Here is an 18,297-nt window from a genome sequence, read left to right as displayed (position 1 = left end):
ATACGTTTATTAAGTTGTATACAGACTTTAAGCTTGGTTAATGTTGTTGATATATGATGCTTCTATTTATATGCAAGATTTTTATAATAAAAGATTTTTTAAGGTACATTAAAACAACATAACAGGTTGTGCTATATTATTTTTTTGTTGTGGGATACTACCATGTACACTTAAACGCCCTTTAGCAGCATCTCTGGTCTCAGCTACCAGATGTCAGAAACACTCCTTTAGCTGTAACAACTAAAAGTGAACACTGGCAAATATCACCTGAGGATGGAACTAGAATACTGCCATTCCAGTAATTCCACGTAAAAGGGAAGAACTACAAGGCGACCAACATTAATCTTTTGCTCTTACTTCCAACCTATCAAACACAGAACTATTATATATTCCATAAATGATTCTGACTTAACATAGAAACAGAGCCTTAGTTAACCTTAGGTGATATCTACCAATATGCTACAAAAACAAGGCTCAGAACTAAAGGGGAATTCTAATAGAATACACACTTTACTATCTGGTGTAACAACAAAAAAGATGACATACAATTCAACAAAATAAAATTTAGATTTGTTTAAATAAAACCAAGAGTAAATCTTTATTCAAGTTTTTTCCCCCTTTATCTATGGCTGAGGGGAAAGGGAGACCAAGAATAGGTAGAAGTAGAAACAAGTCATGTCCTTAACTTATATAATCATGACCCAGCACCATTCTACTCTGCATGCTGTTTTTCTACATTATGTTTCTTCTCATTTGTATTCAATGAGAGAAATGTCAAGTAATTGTGTAACAGATTTTAAGGTTAAATGTTATAAGCTTAAGCAGTCAAGACATGTATTTAAAGCTATGGCTAGAATTCTTAGATCTTATGAATATAATGTATCCATAAAAACTCATTCCTAAATTTTCTAATATAAAAAATACTCATATCGCCACATTTCTAAAATCAGTAAGAAAATCCAACCTGGAAAGGAAAGAACAAGGTGCTCTAGACACACTGTCATGTGATTCATCCAAACATGTGCATTCTACAATGTGCACAGGATTACTCCAGGTGTGCATCTACCTGTACACCTTGTGCCTGTGTTAAGAGAGGCACAGCAGCAAAGAGTCCTTGCCCTTGTAGAGCTTACATTCTAGCAGAAAAAAGACTCCATTAATAAATACATAATTTCAGATATGGAAATGTACAAGTAACAAATTAAAAAACACAATATAGGAGAGGCAGTGACTTGGAAGAGTAAAAACAAGCCACAATTTGGATAATCAGAAAAATTCCCTTCAACTTTCAAGAAATACCATATGATGAGGAGTAAATGGCCCTCTGCTCCCTCTGACATAGTATGAATGACCACAAAGCATGAGTTTGACTTTTTTTTCTTAAGGAAGATGTGGCTAAATCAGAAAGCAAATAGATAATAGGGTAAACTTTCCTTAGCAATCAAGGAAATGCAAACTTGAGACCCTTATCTCACTCTAATCAAAATGGCTACCTTAAAAAAAAAGTAACAAATGCAACAAATGCAGGCAAGGATGAAATGAAGGAAATAAAGGCTTATTCACATCCGGTACAACCGTGTATATGTATGTATGTACGTATGTATGTATGTGTGTGTGTGCGTATGTATATATGTATGTATGTACACTATACATTAGTATAGAGGTTCCTATGATAAAAATCAGTATAGAAGTTCCTCAAAAAGACAAAGACTAAAGTGACCACACGATCCAAAGATACTTAAGTATACTGGATCATTCTTATACAACAGCCAGTAAATGATACCAGCTTACATGTCCATCAATGGATGATGTATGGTACATAGCTGGGCATAGTGGTACACATCTTTAATCTCAGCACTAGGGAGGCAGAGGCTCACAGAGACACACAGATCTCTCTGAGTTCAGGACCAGTTAGGAGAGCCAGGGTGACACAGAAAAACCCTATCTTGAAAACAAAAACAGGATATTATCCAAAGAAAGAGAGCCAGTCACAGAGAAGAGTGGGCACAGAAAAGGACAGTGGAGAGATGAACAAACAACAAAATATAATGACATATTTGTATGAAGATGGAATAACGAAACCCATTCCTTTGTATTTAACTTTTTAAAAAGACTATACTTTCAGGCATCCTATCTATAGTTGATTGATAAAGAAATTTCTCCAACTGTGTAGAGCACCCGAAATCACGAGAAAGAAACAGAGCATTCTCTCTCAAGCATTAAGATGGCTCTAGGTGTGGCTACACTCCCCCACTTCCCCAACCCTGCTACTGTTACAGAGGAACTGTGTTCAATTGCCAGTATCCACATGGAGGTTCACAACCTTAAGATCCAATGGCTACTAAAGGGCACTAGGAATGCATGTGCCAGAAGTTAAAATGTCCCATGCACATAAAGCAAAACAAACTTTAAAAAAAAACCAAAAAAAAACCCAAAGACTGGGGCTATTGCTCAGTGACTGTCTAGCTTGCCTAGCATTCACACAGCACTGGATTTGATGTCCAGCACTGCAGGCAAACAAAAACAAAAAAGGATGTGTGCTATCTTAAGTAACTAATAAAATCTAACACATCATATAAACCGGGAGATGGTAGCGCACACCTTTAATACCAACACTTAGGAAGGAGAGGCAGGTGGATCTCTGTGATTTTTGAGGCCAGCCTGGACTACAAGAGATAGTTCTAGGACAGGCTCCAAAGCTATAGAGAAATTGTCACAAAAAAAATTAAAAAAAAAAAAGCGAGAGAAAGACTATAATAGAGGGTTGTTAGGGAGATAGCCAATGAAGAGCACTAGCTGCTCTTCCAAAGGACAGGGGTTCAAGTTCCAGCACCCACATCACATGGCAGTTCACAATTGTCAGTAACTTCAGTCCCAGGGAATGCAACACCCTATTCTGTGTTCTGAAATCATCAGGTACACACATGGTAAACAGACATACATGCAGACAAAACAACAATACACAAGGCTGGAGAGATGGCTCAGAGGTTAAGAGCACTGCCTGCTCTTCCAGAGGTCCTGAGTTCAATTCCCAGCAACCACATGGTGGTTCACAACCATCTGTAATGAAATCTGGTGCCCTCTTCTGGTCTGTAGGCATACATGCATACATACATGAATACTGTAAACTAAATAAATAAATCTTTAAAAAACAACAATACACATAAAAATAAATTTAACAAAGTAATATAAAGGTGTTTTGGTGGTTGATTCATACCACTAAAAAAATTACACATTGAAATTGTTGGATAGGCTAGAAACATATTCCAAGTAATATAAAAAGTAAAGAAAATCCCAAGAGAAAGCCAGCTATATTCTACCCAAAGTAAGTCATATATAAAGTGAACAAAAAGGCAAACTAGATGTAGAAAGATATCTATAGTGCACTTATTAGTGCAAGATTAGTACCAAAAATATGGAAAGAATAAATAAAAAAGGAAAGGAAAGCCTTAAAATTTAGAAAGGTTATTCACAGAAGAGGAACATTAACTAGTCAATGAACATTTTAAGTGTTTAATCTGACCAGAAATCTACAAACATGTGTTAAGATAAAGCCTTGCCATTCTTCATGCAGTCAAAATAGTCTTATATTGCCAAGGGGATGAAAATAAAATCAACATAGTTTTCATGGTCTACTGGCTCCTAATGGTATAAACTGTAGGCCAGCTGTTTGAAGAGCAATCTGGCTCTAACCTTTTCATTGAAAATGGAATCATCTGAAGGTCTGGCAATTCCTCTTCAGATATGTTTACTAAAGAAATCCATATACAAGGAAGTATGCACCCACTTCCCCAATTTACTGCTACCTACTCTACTGCTATAAAAGGCAGACAATATGATGTCTACCTAAAAGAGAGGAGACAAACTACAGCATATACACAAGTAACACAAGATCACAAAGCAATGATACGAATTAACTAAACCATAAGGCATGTATAGACACAAAAAGTGCCAAGCTCAGGGGAGTGGAAGGAGTAATAGGAGAGCAGATGAATCTAGTCACAGGCAAAGTCCTTTAGCTGGGTGACAGATAGTGAAGCTTTTTCACATTACTTTCTCCAGATATTTGCGGCTAAACAGTTTCATAATAGAGAGTTTCCTTCAGAGATAAACATACTAAAGAAATTATTCAAATTTAGTACTCGAAATATCTATTTTTATAAATCTTAACCCTGTAAAATCATAGAGTCATAGCATTAAGAAGTTACATCACCTTTTACTCTTAACTCATAGTAGTGACTATTGAAAAATATACATACTCTGTAACTGATGTTACACTTTCCTGTCCAAAAGGTCCAACTGGATCATCCTTGAATTTATCATTTGGAAGCTGAGGTGGTAAAAACTCTACATCTTTTTTCTTTGGGACTTTGTAATACTTCCAGGCTACATTAGCTTCATCTTCTTCCAAGTTTACTGCTGTACCAACATACACAGTAGGTTCTACAGCTTCCTGAAATGGAGGTGGAAAAGACTGGGACAAACTGTCTATCCTATCTTCCATTGGTTTGGTAGGAACCAAGGGATCCGGTGTTGGCATTTGATAAAAATGTTGACTCTGGGGAGTTGAAGGTGTTTTAGTCACTCCTTCGTCAACCACATCACACGGATGAGGACTAAGTGGGGGAGGCTGAGGAGAATTTGCCAGTTCAGTCCCGTGCATCTGCGGGGTCTTTGCTATGTCACTAGCGCGGATGTTTGAGAATCTCACTTGACTGTCTGCAGCAGAGACCACAAGTCTTTGGCTGGCTGAGTCTGTGTCCATGCCAATACCATCACTAATAGATACACGATGGTGAAAAGGAGTCAAGGGGCGCTTTTGTGGCTTTTCACTCTTTTCTTGCTTCTCATTGGTCTTGTGCTTAGGAAGTACTTGTTGTTGCTGCCCTAAAGATGGTGCCTGTCCTTGTTGCCCAGTATTTCTTGTTTTGAGACTTTTATGCCTGAAAAGTTAAAAGATAGGTTTAGTTATTTACTTAAAAGTACAACTATTATACAAAGTATGCAAAGATTGTGAAATACTTGAGATCACGTTTTTCATACACAATTCTAATAGAATGATTTGAATTTAAGAAACTTGCTCAGTGATCTTAAGCATAGAAACATACAGAACAATTATTCATACATACAGAACAATTATTCATAAAAGCTAATTTGCCGGACTGGAGAGATGACATGGTGGTTAAGAGCACTGACTCTTTCAGAAGCCTCAGGTTCAATTCACAACACCGACATGGTGGTTCACAACCATATTTATCTCCAGTTCCAAGAAATCCAATGATTTTTTCCTAGCCTCCACTGACACCAGGCACATATACATGGGACACATACATATATGTAATCAAAGCACTCGTGTACATAAAATACAACTTCTAAAATTTTTTAAGTCAACTCACTTATATTTACTTAATAGCTCTCTGATCAAATAACTAATTATTAGTCTGTTTATCTATTAGTCTATCATCTTATTATCTTAGCATCTCAATAAACACAAAAATCTAGTTAAAATAAAACGTTTAAAGTTTGCAATTTCTTTATTTGTAAATATACCAGGTATTTTAGAGTTAGTAACTATTAAGAATGGCTTGCCCAAAACTTAGCCATTAACTATAATACAGCAGTGACTGATTAGACTAGAAAGGGCTAGAACTGACTTGACAGATGGGTCTACTTATGTTCTCTCAAGATTTGGATACAGAAGGAAGGGATCACTAGATTAGAAAAGAAAAAGAAATGCTTAAAAGAACCTTTGCTTTACGCGTGAAGCAGTTCTGAACTGAAAACAGAGGACTCGGGTTCAAGTCACAACAGCCCTTGGTGGTTCCCAACCAGTTTAACTCCAGTTCCAAACAATCTAATGCTTTTGACTGATTAGAGACCGGGACCAGGCACACATACAGTGCACAGCAAAACACTCAGGCACATAAAAACCCATCTTTTTAAAAAAATTTAGTCCTGAACTTAAAATATCCCTTAAAATCTAGTAATTTTGTTGGATCTAAGATCTCTTTCAAAATGAGGCTTCCAAATTCACGATACTGACATACACTATTTTTTTATTCTATTTCTTTTTACACTAAGAAATTATCTCACAAGGCAATTGAGTATGGAATCTTTTTTTCGTAAAAAAGATTTATTTATTTATTATGTATACAACATTCCTTCCATGTATGCCTGCATGCCAGAAGAGGGCACCAGATCTCATTACAGATGGTTGTGAGCCACCATGTGGTTGCTGGGAATTGAACTCAGGACCTCTGGAAGAGCAGGCAGTGCTCTTAACCTCTGAGCCATCTCTCCAGCCCCATTGTGTATGGAATCTTAAATTCAATATTCATTAAGTTTTAATTCTGGGGACCTTATTTGTTAGTTATAGTTAAATCAGAGATACCCAGAAAGAACAAAACAGCAGTAGCACACACAGGCCTGTGAGAGCCTGCCCACCTCAGTTAACCCTGGAGATCCACACATGCTGCCTTGATATCCACACGTTCACTGCTGTATGTGCATGCCCAACCCAATACACAAATGTAACAGATCATAATTCTAAAAAACTGACAAGCATTTTTTTCAAAGAAATACCCCCCCACACCCTTTGATTATTTGAGACAGGGTTTCTGTGTATCTTCGGCTGTTCTCTAGACCAGGGTGGCCTTGAACTCGCAGAGATCAGCCTGCCTCTGCCTCCCAAGTGTTGAGATTAAAGGCATGAGCCACTAAGGCCGGGTCAAAGAAATTTCTGATAAAGGAACATTCTGCAACATTCATTCCTACAGAGTCTGGGACATCATAGGAGAAAACATGACCTATAACCAAAGGATAGAAAGAAACCAAATTCCCATTACCCAAACAAATGTCAGAATCAAAAACAGTATATGAAAATCATACACCAATATTCTTCAAAAACACAAGTGTACGTCATTAACAGGAGCAAATTAACAAATTAGCAACAATTCAACTCAGCAAAGTTTAAAACAATCAATACAACCAAATGGAGTTTATCCTAGCTAAAATTTTAGGTATGAGATTAAAAAAGAATTAAATCTACAGTATTCATTAAATTAAGAGAATAAATGAGAAAACAAAGGAACAATACTAACTCCAATCATTACGACTTAATACTTAATTAAAAATGTATCTAGTACAAGGGGAAAAAGAAATCAAAGATCTCAAAAGAAGAAAACTATATTTGCAATTTATAGTTAGAAACTTCAGTGCAAAGGTCAAAGTATCAACTTGTAGTCAAACTTAAACTGTTTTGGGGGAAGATGGGAGCTCTCTCTATATATACAAGACTGGCTGTCCTGAAACTGTCTATGAGCTAGTAGGCTAGCCTCTCTACCTTCTGAGTACTGGGATTAAAAGCATGGGCCACTCCAACTGGCTACACTTAAGCATTCTTAGAAGACAGATAATCAGACCCTGTGTCTCTCCTGGTGTGACATATTACAAAGCAATTTTCTATGAAGTACTCATGCTAAAAATGCTGAATATAATTAAAGCCTAAAATAAGTTTCTACTACAATGATAAAAATGTCCTGTATGTGGCTCTTAAGAATTTGACCAAGATGCTAGAGAGAGGGCTCAGCAGTTAAAAGTACTGGCTACTCTTTTGGAGGACCCGGGTTCAATTCCTAGCACCTACATGGTAGCTCACAGCTGTATCTAACTCCAGTTCCAAGATTTCTGACACCCTCGCCTGGACATATATGCACATAAAATAAAAATAAATTTAAAAAGTTAAAATCTGAAATATGACATTGCAATTCGGTTAATAAACACTTCAATAGACTACAGCCTGGTAACAAGTATACTAATCCACCTGACCAATACAAAAATTCAATTAAAACAATTTTATCCCCCAACACAATAAATAATTCTGAAGATAGTTTTCAGATCAATGCATGCACAAGAAAAATGTAAAAATATGAATGCCTTAAACATGAATATGAAACTGAGTAAAATTGATACTCATTTTCACGTCTCAAGAGTTTAAAAAGTTCTTTTGCTCACAACTATCACATTACCCACCTAGTCTACTTTCTGCCTAGCATTCACTCTTAAATTGAAAAAGAGACTTGAATATTTTTCTGTAAGGAAATTACTGCATCACTTCCTGAGTATGGGCTTTAGCAAGAGGTTTGCTCACTCATATATTCTGAGTCTATGAAAGCTCTTGTCACAGAATAAATATTGAAAAACAAATGTAACAATCTATCACCACAAGAAACACAAAGCAAAAAGTTTCAGAAGTAACTATGTCTATCTAATCTAGACTAAATTATGGTACCACCATTCAGTAGAATATTTAATGATAACTAAGTTTTTAAAGCAATGAGGTAGACCCACAAATAGCTAATACATGAACATTTGATGTCAAAAAAGAAAAGGAAAGCAGTCAAAAGATCAAATTACTATGTATGCTTTGGGGAAAAAACTACATATACCCAGAATTACAGAAAAATAAATGGAAAAGCCACATTTACTAATTCAATATATCAAAATCTCTGTAGATGTTGGAAAAATTGTCTTAAAATATGAAAATAAAGTAACTTTCTAAAAGCAAACTTTTGGATTAAGGCCAAGAATTTAAATGCTAACAATATGTATTCCTTAGTGTATTCTTCTAAAATCACTTTACATAATGTAATTGAAATTCATTATGTCAAGAGGACTAAAACAAAAGTATATGGTAGAAACAAACAAACAGATTTGCCTAATAAAAATCTTAACATAGGGTCAAAAAAAAAAAACCCAACTTTCTCTAAGGGACTAGACAGTAAGCACTGTACAGTCACAGGCAGCACAACATCTCAGACAATGATGGACCACATATCCATAGTGGTCCCAGAATATACACTGCTTAATGACAGTACAGCTGCCTTGGGTTCTGCTTTATGATCTTCAAAATAAAATAGCCCAAGAATCCGGAATTTCCCAAAATATATGCCCACATAAGCAGATACATGACTATTCAAATCTGCCATTGCCGAGTGAAAGCACCACAGACAATATAAAAATGAGATGTGGGTCTGTTCCAATCAATTTTTATTTACAAATACGCTAAAATTTGATTTTCACATAATTTTCATGCATCACAAAATATTCTTCTTTAATTTTTCAAAATGTAAAAAATCAGGAAGCTAGAGCAATAACTCAGTGGGTATGAGCATGTGTTGCTCTTCCAGAAGATCTGAGATTAATATCCAGCACAAACATAGCAGCTCATACCTGGAGATCCTACAACCCCTTCAGACCTTCAGGGCACTGCATACACATTGTTCTCATACATGCAGACAAAATACTCAGACACATACTAACAAAATACTTAAAATGTTTTTAACGTAAATATCATTTCCAGCTCATAGACCATACAACAAAACAGGGAGTGGACTACATTTAATAAACTGAATTTAGGTTGCCAACCCTTGTTCTTAAATTATGTTCAGTAGCATGTGTATTTAACTAGTTTAATCTGTTAAATATTAATTAAAATATCCTTCTACTTAAATCTAAACTATCCAGAGAGGCAAGTTTTCAACAATGTTGCTTTTCAAAAAGTAGATGGTTCAGACCAAACCAAAGAGTCCAAGTAGAAACATTAAATCTACATAAAAAACATACCACAACACTGGAGAGTCTGTCAATATATTCAAGTAAACACAATTAATATGTAAAAAGCAAAAGCAAAATGAAAAATAACAACTCTGGCCACAACCTGCAGGGACTCCATTCCTTCAGATCATTTTCACGGGAAAACAGAGGTAGGTAAATATTCAATCACAAACCAAGGTTACAGATATCAAAGTCACTATTATTTATGTGGCTGTAAAAACATCTACCCTTAATCTGCAGAAAGTAATAAACTTGACAAAAATGTCATAAAGCTTAACAAACAAATCTCAACAAAAGCCCTCAATATATAAAATGAATACAACCACTCAATGAACCCCAACCTAATCCATTCTGCTACAAATCTTTCAACAATGCAACTCACTAGAAAGCTGTATTTTGGTCATGCCTCCTGTAAAATCATTACTTCATAATCTTATTTCAGTAACTCACCAACAGTTACCAAGGATAAAAACTTGCTACACAAAACTCAACACTCTATTACTATTTTAAAAATTATGAAAACCATCTCTGCTATAAACACACCTGGGAAAATTTCTCAGGCATATTACAATTAAGAAATGTGTTCCTCCAGAGATGTGTGAGCCAAGTGTAGTGATGCATGACTGTAATTCGAGCATTTGGAATGTTGAGGCAAGACAATTTCAAGTTCAAAGCCAGCCTGGGAAGCACAGTTAGAGAGCCTCGAAACAAGCGCCAGAGGTGTGCCTATAGCTGCTATCAAAATTCGGAGAGAAGGTTCAGGACTAAAGCACACTGACTGCTCTTCCAGAGGGCCTGAGTTCAATTCCCAGCACCCACATGGCAGCTCACAACTGTCTGTAACTTCAGTTCCAGGGAATCTGACACCTTCACACCACTGTACATAAAATAAATTTTTAAAAAATTATCATCTACCTTTTCTCACATTTCTTTTTTGGGGAAAAAAATCCTAACATACGTAATATTTCCAAAGATACTCCAAACAAAGCACTAGCATCTTAACTATAATATATACACACATGTAAGCATCACCAACTGGAAACAAACTTACCTCAAACAACTGCAGGTTGTTCTTTGTGTGGCTTCAACAAAGTCCCAGCATGCTATTTTATCAGCTGACTCTTCTTCACATAAGCCACTGGATGTAGCAGAATACTTCCTCCTAAAGTGAATTATAAATTCCTTAGAATATATAAAATTTCTATTAGAGTTTAATTTAATCTTTATATTTTTGCCTTTTGTTTTCTTGTTTTTTGGAGACAGGGGTTCTCTGTGTAGTTTTTTGGAGTCTGTTCAGGAACTCACTCTTGTGGACAGACAGGCCTCAAACTCACAGAGAACTGCCTGCCTCTGCCTCCCAAATGCTGGGATTAAAGGTGTGTGCCACCACTGCCCAGTTCTAATCTTTAATTTTTAAATTAATTTTTCACAATTTTTATTTCATACTCGTACTTAACCAACAGGCAAGTTTTAAATCTCAAAATAAAAGATACAACTAGACATGGTGGCACAGGCCTCTAATCTCAGCACTTGGGAGGTAAAGGCATCTGGAGCTCTGTGAATTTGAGGCCTGCCTGGTCTACAAACCAAGTTCCAGACTAGTCAAGGATACACAGTGAGATCTTGACCAAAAATAATAAACAAACAAATAAATAAAATAAAGATACATACTTGTTCTGTAATCTGTTCATGTTGCATTCTTGCCAGACTCTATCTACCACGTGATTTGCTAATTTTCTGGGTATTTTCCCACCATGATGGCTAGTACTGTCAGTGTTGAAGCCATCAGATACTGAAGAAAATTTGACCCACTTCTGGGCAGACTGAGGATCAACTGGAAACAAACAAAGAAGAAGAGGCTATACAAAGGTGAAAACATTGAAAAGTAACGTGGGAATTTTTATTAATTTGTTGTATGGTTTGCTCTTTTCTCTATTTGGTAATAAGTCTAGTGACATTCTGGGGTCAAAAAAATTTATTTAAATGCAGAGGGTAAAAATTCTCAGTAGGGGATATAAATTGGATGGTACATGCCAATGTTGACGTCAAGTCTTGAAGGATTAAAAACAGAGGTTCCAGGTTCAGCTCAGCAGTAGAATACCACCTTATTATGAAGGTCCTGGGTTTAATTCCCAGCAACACAAGCAATCACACACACAATGTGTGTGCATATATGTGTGTGCACACTCACGCGTGTTATATATGTGTATGAGTTGTCTAAATTTTGAAAGTGCAATGAATATGTAGGAATAAGAAATTAATTTGCCAGGCGATGGTGGCGCATGTCTTTAATCCCAGCACTCAGGAGGCAGAGACAGGCGGATCTCTGTGAGTTCGAGGTGAGCTTGGCCTACAGAGCGAGTTCCAGGACAGATTCAAAAAATTAAGTTTACAGCTTTCTTAAGAGGGTCAGAAAAAAGACCAATTTATAATGAATGTGTACATACACAGAGGGCAAAAGCAAAAGTTTTAAGTGTGAATTTAGATGAATATGTTCTTTGCATTATGCTTGCAATTTTCCAGTAAGTTTTAAACAATTTCAAGATAAAAACTGTGTAAGTCAGATGTACTCAAATGAACAGATTTGTAACCAGAGCTGATAAGGCAGTTAGTAAAATACCTGCTTGAACTTCCTCAGGAGATGTGGGTGGGGTAAGAGTAACTGAAGACATAGCAGGATCTCTTGTGGAAGCAGGCACTTGATGGATACCCAAGCAAGAAGCTGAACAGTGAGAGGATCCCACAGAGCTAGGAGTAGGAATGTCTGATTGAGGGACTAGAACAAAGCAAGCTGGGTAGATCATTCGGACACCCGCTAAGAACAGAAAGGACAAAACAAAACAAAATCAGCTGCCAATTTCTCAGTAATAGAATTATTTTCACTGAAAAGCACTGTAGTAAAAACTAAGCCTAATAAGATAGCATCACATTTATATAAATAAAGATAACTTATCGATGTGTTTGAGTGTATGGAGGGCAGAGAATAAACTCAGACATCAGTCTTCACTTTTTACCTAGTTTGAGATAAGGTCTCATGGCTGCTGTCTAACTAGCCTGTGAGCTTCCAGGTCTACTCCTATCACAACTTTCCATCTTGCCATAGGAGGGCTGGGATTACAGGAAAACACAATACTGTACTTCATGTAGGTTTTGGAATCCAAACTCATATCTTTACACTTGCACAACAAGTACTTTAAGCCAATAAACCATAGATTTTCTATCTATAAATAAATTTGTTTGGTTTTTAAATATTTTATACAGCTGACCAGTGTGCATTACATTATAAATTTTAATTTCTAAATTTAATGAAGGCAATCAGGAAACTTAGATCATAGATCATTTTGTTTTCTTGTCTATTTTAAAAGTCTAATAAACATTTGTGTTCTGTTTCTGCCATAACTATTAAAATAACAAACAATGTATTTACTGAAACGGAGTAATGAGAATAGCTTCTATTTTTTAAAAAAAGCCAGGCATGTATCTGTATTCCTAGGACTCTGGAGGTTGAGCAGGAGAGTCTTGAGTCCAGGACCAGCCTGGGTTACAAGAAAGAGTCTCTAATTCAACTAACTAACTAACTAACTAACTAAATAAATAAATAAATAAATAAATGGATTAATCCAGACCTCCCATGTGTTAATCCCTCCATGTGATATTACTGTTAGATTCCACTAACTACAGTAAAAACTAGTCCCTATTATCTGGTTATGCCTACCATGCTTTAACACACCATCAGGCTTAACTATATGCCGAATCTTAAGAGAGTTACATATGCTAGGAGAGATTGGTTCAGTATATCTTATTTCTGCTATGTGATTAATATGATCAGAAACAGATCCCCTTGCTAACCTGTATCCTTGAATGTTTAGAAATAGAGACTAAAGCTAATCTGGAAAGAACTGATTTAGGTAGAACACAACAAACCAGAAAGTACTTACAGATATTTTCTGTTACTGAAGGCGGAAGTTTTACTGATATTCAAGCACTATACATAATACAGGCTGTCAATCTTTCCAGCCCCCAAATATTAACACCTTTACTCTTGCCCCCTTCTTGAGCATGTAGACAACAGAGTATGTTCCTCTATCACAATAACCTGGCTTTACCATGTAACTAGCCTTGTCCAATTATATGTGAGCAAACACATCCCAGCAGAAGCTTTAAATACACTTATATGGTTAGGCTTGGTCCCTATTATTCCTTTATTTTCATAAGAACACTGTGTCCCAGATACTGGGTACTTTTTAACCTAGATTGTACAGTGAGAAGACACATAAAGCCATCACAGCCAAGCTGTAGCCCTTATGTAACGTGCAAGAAATAAAATGTTTGGTGTTGGACGCCAATGGGGTTGTCTGTTATTAAACAAAATCTAAAACACACAAGATTTATTATTCTCCTTCAGACTAATATCAGAATACATACCAACAAGAACTTCTACTGCAGCCAAAGAATCATCTTCCCAATCCATATCTTCCTGCTTCTCTTCAGACATCTCCTTTAAACCACATGAAATAGGATAGAACTGTTTCCATTCACCAATTAATTTTTTTGTAGCTGAATCAGACATCTTGAATGCCTGTCCCGTGAGAGTGCCATTTAGTCCAAATGGACTTAAGATAACTAGAAACCAAAGCAGATTTCAAGTAAGTAAAGGCTGTTACAGCCAATAAAAACCATAATAAAGTGTTGCAATGATGTAAGTCAAAAAGGATACAAAAAGGAAATCCATTGTGATTACACCAAGAAAGTCAATTTATTACACTTTACTACTTTTAATATAAAATATAATGCTAAGATTTTGAAAACTGTTTAAAATATGCTTACCCCCAAATCAGAAAACAATACATTTCAAAATGAACTGAAAATATGTGTGTATCATACACTTTATTCTGACTCTCATTAAAAAAAAGGCAACCTGAATAAAATGTGGACAAATAAGTCTAAATATTTATGAAGTATTGCCACAAAAATTTAGAAAAACCCACATACTACATTTAAAATAGTAGATACTTCCAAGACTTAAAAAGCAATCAGCAACCTTATAAAACAACTTCACTTGAGTTCAACAATTCATGGTATAAATGAAATCAAAAGTTCCCCTGGGTAGCTATGCTAAACATGGCTTATGCAACACAACCTTGAAATGATTAACACATAGATAATATAAGATGCTATTAACAGAGAAAACACAGAAATGTTAATATAACCATTCATAAAATTTTTAATTAATTTCACTAATGATACTTATTTTGTTGTCTTACTACTGTAATGGCTAGCATGAAAGTTTTAATTTCCAATACTGAAATGAGAATAATCTACCTTGAAATGGGCTATTAGACTGTTGAGCAAGGGTGACATGCTCTTCACTGAGAAGGTATACAGGTTGATGTTGGTTAATTTCCACACTGGTACAAACATTGCTGTCTCCATGCAAGAAAAAGGTGAAAGAGCAGGACAAGTGTTCACTAATAAAGAAGGAAAAGTTATATTTTAGTGATGATTAATAGCAAAACATTAAAATAACTTGCTTTGCATTTGATGTTTTAATTATTTTGTGACAGAAATTCACATATTTCAGGCTAGCCTCAAATTCACTATGTAGTCAAGGATGACTCTGAACATCCTAACTTGATCTCCTGAGTGCTGAGATTACAAGCATGTGCCACCATGCCTTATTTATGGGAACCTGGATCCTGGGAACATATGGTCTCATGCATAATAGCCAAGCACTCTACTAAATGAGCTACATTCCCAACTCAACATGCTTTGCTTTATTAAGAAGCTATACTACAAAAATGCATACTTTAGCTCAGAAATCTTTATCATCTGTAAGGGGAAAATTATGGATATGAACAAAGATAAAACTGTTCTTCACAACACTGTTTATAATGCAAATAGCTTTAGGAAACTGGTTAAGATAAGTTAGGTACACCACATATCCAATTATTAAATGACCACAGAAATAAGTCAAGGAAGTTTAATGCAAAATAAACTACAAATACAATCCCAAAATTTTTTAAAAGAAAAAGTTGGGGAACACATGCACACTCACACACGCGCGCACACTCAAAGACACACGCACACACAGACACACATAAAACAATTCTTCATGAAACTTCTAAGAGAGAGAAAGTGTTATTCCTTCATTCAAGAAGGAACTTTTATGCTAAGCACCATGGCACTGTACCCCATGAACTTAGTTAAATGCTGTAAGGACAGAATGTTACAAGAATGCCTTAACACGAAGAACTCTGTACTGAAAATAAAATTTTAATTGGATCTCATTGCCAAGGTTGTTCTGAGCATCCCATGGTGACAGCCATCAACCTACCTTCACCACTTCTCCCATTTCACCACTTTTGGGTCTGACGGTCTTAGATGTCTCTTCTCTCACACACTGGCTTCCCCGGTGATCCTTAAACAGACCTGCCTTTGTACCTTCAGTTTTTGGATTTTTTTTTTTCTCAAACCCTCTGAAGCCACCTTCTTTGAGATTTTGTTCAAATAATTTCTTCTAAGTAGGCATTTCACTAATTAATCTATACTGCTTCCAAATCTTCTTTCTTGGGAGTGAGAGGGTGTTTTTGCTAAAGGAAGCATCACCATCATGTAAATACATTTTATAGTTTTACTTATTTCTCACAGTTGGCTCAGAACGCAACCTCTAGTCTTTGCTCTATATTGCATCTGCAGTAAGTCTCTGACACAAAGTGATATGGCACATTGATACACACTACATACTGCAGGATAAAATCGATATCTGAGCTACTTTTTTATAACTAACCATCAAGTCTATTTTCAAATTTATTTTCTGTATAGTGCTCTAAACCACAAATACAAAACTATCTTAAATTTTTCTTTGTTCCATCATTCCCTGCTTCTACCAATTCCAGATTTCTCTCAATATTTGTGGTTTATAGATCCACATGTCTTTTAGGGGTGTTTTCATTATCAAGTAATAAAATACTTTTTTGTTCATTATAATGTCTTACTATGTTTCCCGGAGTCACCTAGAACTTGCAATGTAACCAAGAACAGCTCAAATTCTGGAACATCTTGCCTTCCTTGGCCTCCTTGCAAGAGTGTACCCACCACATTCAAGTCTAAGTCTTTTAAGGTCTGAGTTAGAAGAATCTCCTACATTGCCTCCTTGCCTCACACTGCTTCATGGAATCTTTCTAAAAATTAATTATGATCATATAACTGGAAAGCTTAAAATCATTCACCAGTTCCCCAATGTTTGGGGCTAAATCCAAAAGCATTAGCATAGCACTTTAGGCCCTTTAGAATCTGATTTTTTGCCAAACCGTGTAAACTATGAAACTTAACCCACCAAAACCGCTTTTATCTGCCACACACTTGTCTCCACAACCTAATCTCTCAAAATTCCTTTATTTTCCAGCCAATTTATAAATACCTTAAAAAGAATTTTAACTTTAATATCAGTGTAAGATTTCATTATTGACCAACTCATCATCCACTTTCTTTTATAAAAACTGTTACAGTTTATAAAAACTCTACATAAACATTGTGTGTGTGGATACATGTGTGTACAAGTTAGTACATGTGCACTAAGTGTGCAGGCAAGTCAAAGTTAGGTGTTGTCTTCAACTGCTCTCTACCTTATTCTGAGACAGGGTCTCTCATCGACCCTATAGTTCACGATTTGGTGAGCATGGCTGGCCAGCAAGCTCCAGGAATCTTCCTGTCTCTGTCTCTACAACACCGGGATTGCAGGCACACATTGTCAGAGCTAGCTTTTTTTTTTTAAAGATTTTATTTATTTATTATGTATACAACATTCTGCCTCCATGTATGCCCACATGTCAGAAGAGGGCGCCAGATCTCATTACAGATGGCTATAAGCCACCATGGTAGTTGCTGGGAATTGAACTCAGGACCTCTGAAGAGCAGCCAGTGCTCTTAACCACTGAGCCATCTCTCCAGCCCCAGAGCTGGCTTTTTATGAGGAGCAGCAAGCTCTTTTCATGACTTGAGTCATCTTCACAATCCACTAAATAGCAAATCTTCAACATATATAGTAAAGACTTCCAAAAAATATTTGCAAGCATAGGCAATAATTTTAAAATAGATATAGGTTCTTTAACTTTAACAAAAAGACATTACTTTCAAAAAAAAAAAAAGACAGGTTTAGAGACCTGAATTTCATATTTTTATCTTTTGTTCCTCTAAACAATAACATTCTCTGAAATACTGCTTTCTACTGTGTTCAGTTCTAAAAAGGAATATTAAATTAGGAAACAAAATACTTTTTTTTCAGAGTCAGCCTCAGCAAACTTAGTGACACCACATTTCAAAATAAACTAAAGGAGCACTAGGTGTGCAATCCAGGGCTAAAATAGAAAGTAACAGGGGCCAAGTGTCCGTCCTCAGGACCAAATAAGAAAAAAAGCATGAAAACCACTCTCAAATTCCCCAACAACTTACATTCAGTGAGAATTTTGCCATTTAACCCTTTTATAGTTACATTTTATTTAGTTTATGTGTGGTATGTATACATGCATACGTGCTTGTCAGGGTCAAAGGACAACTGGGAACCATCAGTTCTCTTCCTCCACATCAGCCTCTAAGATCAAACTCAAGTTATCAGGCTTGGTATCAACTGCCTTTACCTGTTGAGCCATCTCTGTGGCCCCATTTAAGTTAGAAAAGAAAATT

General features: G+C 36.0%; 1 protein-coding gene and 1 pseudogene across 1 annotated transcript in view; one reads left to right on the top strand and one right to left on the bottom strand.

Moving 5' to 3' along the window:
• Positions 1-18,297, bottom strand: part of Med13 (mediator complex subunit 13) — a 92,270-nt gene that overhangs the window by 50,262 nt on the left and 23,711 nt on the right. The window contains exons 4-9 of the mRNA XM_048446762.3: positions 14,938-15,083; positions 14,041-14,238; positions 12,236-12,430; positions 11,287-11,449; positions 10,667-10,777; positions 4,260-4,943 (exon numbers count right to left, since the gene is read on the bottom strand). Coding sequence (XP_048302719.1) covers positions 4,260-4,943; positions 10,667-10,777; positions 11,287-11,449; positions 12,236-12,430; positions 14,041-14,238; positions 14,938-15,083 — 1,497 coding nt within the window. The remainder of the gene's footprint in view (positions 1-4,259; positions 4,944-10,666; positions 10,778-11,286; positions 11,450-12,235; positions 12,431-14,040; positions 14,239-14,937; positions 15,084-18,297) is intronic.
• LOC146893237 (small nucleolar RNA U3) lies at positions 2,110-2,297 on the top strand (annotated as a pseudogene).

Source organism: Myodes glareolus, chromosome 9 (genome assembly GCF_982192425.1).
Source record: "Myodes glareolus chromosome 9, mMyoGla1.1, whole genome shotgun sequence".
Classification (NCBI taxonomy): Eukaryota; Metazoa; Chordata; class Mammalia; order Rodentia; family Cricetidae; genus Myodes; species Myodes glareolus.
The sequence above is the reverse complement of the archived record's forward strand: the minus strand, read 5'-3'. Positions and strand labels throughout refer to the sequence as shown.